General features: G+C 34.6%; 1 protein-coding gene across 3 annotated transcripts in view; it reads left to right on the top strand.

Annotated features, from left to right (window-relative positions):
- Positions 1-524: 524 nt before the first annotated feature.
- The window catches only part of LOC125267621 (regulator of G-protein signaling 3-like), a 51,456-nt gene continuing 45,980 nt past the window's right edge, over positions 525-6,000 (top strand). For all 3 annotated transcript variants that reach the window (XM_048189434.1, XM_048189435.1, XM_048189433.1), the window contains exons 1-3: positions 525-693; positions 2,387-2,566; positions 2,940-3,106. In XM_048189434.1, the coding sequence (XP_048045391.1) occupies positions 647-693; positions 2,387-2,566; positions 2,940-3,106 (394 nt within the window). In that variant the 5' untranslated portion in view covers positions 525-646. The remainder of the gene's footprint in view (positions 694-2,386; positions 2,567-2,939; positions 3,107-6,000) is intronic.

Here is a 6,000-nt window from a genome sequence, read left to right as displayed (position 1 = left end):
GGGTGAAAAAAGTAAAATTCTTTCCGGACACCTGGCAACTATAATGTCTTCAGTGGCAGTTAATGACACTAGTGTGCCTCACTTGAAAAATATAACCCTGTCTGTTAGTAAAGGAAGCAAGAAACAGTTATCCTCTGCAGAGGTCTTAACTGATTCTAATACTGTAAACATGGAGCTAAAACAAAAGTAGCACGTTTTTAAAAGTGTTTACATATACTAGGAGGAGACACATTTAAAATGATTACGGCGTTTTTCATAATTTAGGAACGTTAGCAAAACGTTCTTAAAACATTTTTTGTTGTTGTTGACTGGGAATGTTAGATTACAGGAGAAAAAAAAGCAAAAAATAATATAAACGAATAGATAAAACTACTGTAAGAAGAACAGTTACTCCCTCGGGGCAAATACTTTTGCAGTCCTCTGAGTAATTTCTGAAAATGTAGTCAAACTCCTGCACTTCAAATGCAGCTCTCGGATTGGTGGAGACATCCATACAGCAAGTCTGCAAGCAGCAAACACACACTTCCTCTTCAGAGCGGGATGGGGGAGTTCCTGCAGTTTGAATGTCCTAGTCAGAGCTGCTAAAAATAAACATAATAGCTGGGAGTTTGTGTTTATATTTCTATTTATTGTGTTTATAGAGAAGATGAATTATAGCAGGCAACACTCGCAATATATGGACGTCAGAGAAAGGTAAGTGCTTTCGGATGTGGAATATGCTCGGGTCCGTTTGGAAACGCCTACTGTCTGTACAAGTTACCCCAAAATACATACAGTTAACTGAATTTACTGATTCCTGTACATATGCAGCGTAATATAAATTGGTGGCAGTGTAAATTTGTACATGTTTAGGATTTATTTCTAATCAATGACCGTACATGGAAGAAATCGTAATTCATAACCGAAATTTTATTTCTTAATTATGCAGGTTGAAATACTGTCAATTCATTCAGACTGAGTAAAAAATAAGTTTCTTTTAATCTCAAGTAATCTCAAGCACCACAATGCTTTTACACTGCACATTGTGAAGAAACTGGGGGTGTTGAGGTTCACTCGCTCGTCTATGATCACTGAAGCGCTCAGGCTGCAAGTTCATGATTAGCCTACACGATAAAGCTGTGAAGGTTTTTCCTCTTGTGCGTGCTTGTACTGGCAGAAACAAAACCAATCGACTTTGCACAACACGAATATATTATTCAATTGGTCGTGGTGTTAATTGTAGGTTGCGTTATTTGGAAGGCTGACTGCTGTTTATTAACAAAATAATACTTTTACCATATCTTTCTATGGCAGAAATAGTATGATGTAGGATGGTAGTATCTATCTATCTATCTATCTATCTATCTATCTATCTATCTATCTATCTATCTATCTATCTATCTATCTATCTATCTATCTAATCTTTGTACTATTTTATGTACTTTATAGAATATTGCACAAGTTATTGTTATGTACCATGCACATTATGTCGTTTAGTGTATAATTGATATAGTATTGTACATTGGATGTATTAATGCATACTTGAACACCATAATACATATTTGCACATTCACATACTGTCTCTTGTATGTCTTTACACTTTCTACCAGTCCAATTCTAGTCTATTCTAGTCTTTACACACAGATACACAAAGCCTAACAAATTCTTCTTGTGAAATATTTTGCTTGAAAAGTGAATGTGTGCAATCTTTGTCTCAAATAAATGCCACTTGCTTTGAATTTTTTTTTCTAATGCAATGACATTCATACATTTGTTAGTGTGGCCTAAATGTCTATGGGCTATACATTTTTTTGGGCCACTGTTTATGAAATATATCTTAATTTGAATTTCCAATTATAAAAATGATTAGAATATTTATATATATTGATATATAAAATGTATTAGAAGTTGAAATTCTAAAAAGTTTTTTAAATAATAAAAAGCAACTTCAATTAAATCTAAATTTGCAGTTTTGGGTGGTGAACTGTGACCTCTGACCTCCCACTGCTGCAAGCACCTGATTTTCCTGCTGGGCTGTCAGAAGTTATTCCCTTCAGCATGTCTACAAAACCTTAATTAAACTTAATCATTCACACTCTTTGTATACATTTCTGAAATGTTATTAAATCATTAACAAAATAACAACATAAGACTAGTCAAATAACAACACCAGCTTCATGCATCAAATTCATGTTAAAATAGTGTGGCATTTATGTCAGTTTAGCTCTGGCAGCTCTTGTATTATTGTCCGGAGGATTTCTTCATTACTGGAGTTAATCAGCTTTTTTGAGTGGATTAAGATCATTTGAGAGCCTCCTGCCGAGTTCGCTTGTCTATCACTCTGTCATTAGAATTCATGTCAGAAGTGAGTGCGCTAAACATATAACTCCTCTGGCTGTGCCTATAGGAAGAGACTTCACAGGGAATCCCTCTGGCTACAGGATCCATTGCTTCCCAAGGGACCGTCAACAAAGAAGCCGTGTAGAGAAGGAACAAGGCATACAGACAGCAGAGAGAGGAGATCTTCAGTGCGACACATCACATCTGTCAGGGACAAAAGGGCATTGGCTGCAAGCCAGCAGGAAAAGTAAAGAACCTCTGTGTCTTGTGACATAAACACATAAAATGCACATGAATGGAACTTTTTTGTTTAATGCAGCGTGACCATATCAAAACAAACCTCACAACTTTACCCACCGTCTACTGATTAGCTGTTACATCAAGCCGGTGGAAAAATACATGATGCATGTGTTATAATTCATGTTAGCAATTATTAATAGTTTAACTATATTAACAGTCACAAAGTAATATTAAACAATGAGCAAGTAGCATGAACACTGCGGACTACAGTTAAGGAGCTCATACATCTATTCATGTAAAATGTGTCACATATTAATTATATGGTGGTGGAGTTTTTCTCAGTTTCTTCATATTGTTGTTTCATCCTGATATTCCTGCAGTCTCAATGCTGGAAGGCCTGCCGAGAGGAACTGGGGGAAAGTTGTTAACCAAAGTTCATCAGCTGAAGTTAAAGTGGCTTCAGTGGTCAAAACTACTGTAAAGAACAATACAGAACCTGCTCGCAAAAAGAGGAGGAAAATTCACCCATCTGGTTTCAAAGGAAATGGTAAGTGATTCTTTATCTGATTACACCCAGAATTTAGCTTTGTTATTTCCAGACCATTTTGTGGGGATGCGAGGATAATTAAACATTCACTGACACTGTGCACCGTGTGCCACTAGATGGCAGTATTGAAATGCTAAGATCAAGCTAATCTGTTTCCTTCTGCACAAGGAAATAATTCATGGGGTTTTCAATATTTACAGAACTCTGGGACTCACTGCATAATTGTATAATAACTTAATGACTTCAATAAATTATTTAATTTTACAATAACAAGTTATTAATGTACCACGAAATCGGTTTAAAAAAATATAAAATATTTTTGAAGCAAATCCTATATGTTGTATATCTGTCCATGGACAGATGGTACAGATTTACAGTGGTAAAAAAAAAAAAATGTGATCAGTAAGATTTTTTTTTTTAAATAATTTTTTTTTTTTTAGTAAGGATGCATTAAATTGAAAGTGACACTATATATTTATAATGTTACAAAATATTTCTATTTCAAATAAATGTAGTTCTTTGAAACTTTCTTTTTATCAAAGAATCCTGAAAAATAATGTTATCATCATGCTTTCCACAAAAATATTAAGCAGCACAACTGTTTTCTATGGGATTATTTTAGTAACAAAATGATTAATAAATGCACGCACAATTATCCATGTACTTGATAAATGTTGCAGATATGTTTTACTATCCACAAACAAATGCAAAATAACTTGTGTGTGCAAAATTCAGAATCAAATTAATGTGCAGCTATTTGTACAAATAGAGACAATTTGTGAATAAATTTTTTTTCTTTTGTATTAGTGTATCATAAATTGCGCATGCAACTAAGAAGATGTGCATTTGTGGATCAGGTGACATGCATTCATTTAATGACGTCTTTTCTGAGTTGATCTCATTTCATTCATTTTGATTTTGAGACATTCTTTTTGTGGTTTTCAAGCATTTCACAACCAACACACAAACAACTACCAATAAATAAGACTGGTGCTAATTATTGTGTGCACAACTACCAAATGTGCATTACTACATTTAAATGAATACTTTACAAGTTGTGTGTGCAAAATCCAGATTTTCATTAATGTGCAGCATTTTGTACAAATAGAGACATTTGGAGCTCTAGTGGTTAATAAACAGAACTGCATACGTCATGAGGAAGAACATTGTAGCCGGAGCTACTTCTCTTTATTAATGTCCATGTCTAGATGAGTAGATGAGTCACGCAGGTAATGTGCTACTCCACAGCGGTCACAACTTTACCCTTTGGGTCACTATAACAGGGTCATTTAGAAAATGGGTGTGGCTAAATATACCCAAAAGCCTATAAATCCTAAAAGAAAACTCAGAACTTCACAGAATTAAGTGAGCACATGCAGCATATGACTCTAAAGAAGCATGTAAACTTTTATGAAGATTGGATCATAGGTGGTGCTATAACTGCTAAAAAACTTTAAAAAACATATATTTTTAATGGTTTTGGGTGAAAATGTATATAACGAAACCAGCGTAGGAAACATGGAACCTAAATTGGTTAACCAAATTTCGCTGCCCAAATGGCAACATTTTGATAGGAAGTGTCAAAAAAATATAATCAAAGTCGCTCATAGGTCAATTTTTATGCTCTCATATATATATATATATATATAAGTATCTATAACTTCAAAATGAAATGAGATATTTTCACCAAAATTAACACGCATATTATATGGGCACACTTTGAGGACACCCAAAAAAAGTGGCAGAGATCGGGCAATAGGTGGCGCTATAACTGTAAGTGTAACTATAAGTGTTTACATGCTTGCTAAATAAAATATAATACATTTTTATGTGCTTAAAAGCCTTAAATGCTTGAACCCTGGTAAATGCTGCTTGCAGCTTTAATTTTTGTTTTGTTTTTGTGCACAAAAAGTATTCTCGTCACTTCATAAAATTAAGGTTGTGTGGATGTTGAGTTGCATGCATTTTCCATTGCTCTTTTTAATGCAAGGAGGCCAGGAAACAGAGCTAAACACAATGCTTTATGCACTCAACATGGTTTTGCTCTTGCAGAGGGATGTATCCTATTCACAGCCATATGATGGCTACATCATGGAGTTAGTCAGCATTAAACAACTGCTATGCTTATTTTCCTGATGTTCAACTGTAAAACCTTTGAAATAATCATGTAACCTGTAGCTTCATCCAGGAATTAATGAGGCTGTGACTGTTTGATTTCCTGTTGTGTCAATGAATGACTCACAAAGATTAAAGTCCTTTAACAGACAAGAACAAAAGCTTCCCCTTAAGAGTGCTTTTATTGTTTTCCAAGAACAATCATATGTATTTTCAGATTTTTCTCCTAGAGTTTGGCTTTCAATCAAAAAAAAAAAAAAAAAAAAAGAAAGTATTAAAAAGTATAGCTGGAGTTATTAAGACATTTTATGATTTCCACACTCATCACATATTTATTTATTGCAAATATGATTCTTGCATTGGATCATTTAATGTTGTGCCTATGTTTTTCAAGTCAAAGTCCATGGTGAGCTTATTGCTCCGCAGATCCAAGTGTTTGCCGTTTTTAATTGTTTTGTTGTTTTTCCAAAAATATATATTAAGAGAAATCATGCAAATTATCTTAAATCAGCACGAAGGGCAACCCCAGTCAAAGGTTTTGTTTATTATTAGTACAGCAGGTGGACTTTCCCTCCCTCCCTCCCTCCCTCCACACCCCCTTTCTCTTATTCAATGCTGTTCTCTGACCAATCACAGCTCGTCCTGTCTTATCAGCTATTCAAAATGAAAGGCGGTTGAAATTTATGCTTGTTTTCTCCTTCTGTCCTTTATACTCCAGTGGCAACATATGCATAGTGGCAGTTAAGCTCTTGAATAGCTGTGAGGCATCACATCTGAAT

Source organism: Megalobrama amblycephala, linkage group LG4 (genome assembly GCF_018812025.1).
Source record: "Megalobrama amblycephala isolate DHTTF-2021 linkage group LG4, ASM1881202v1, whole genome shotgun sequence".
Taxonomy (NCBI): Eukaryota; Metazoa; Chordata; class Actinopteri; order Cypriniformes; family Xenocyprididae; genus Megalobrama; species Megalobrama amblycephala.
The sequence above is the reverse complement of the archived record's forward strand: the minus strand, read 5'-3'. Positions and strand labels throughout refer to the sequence as shown.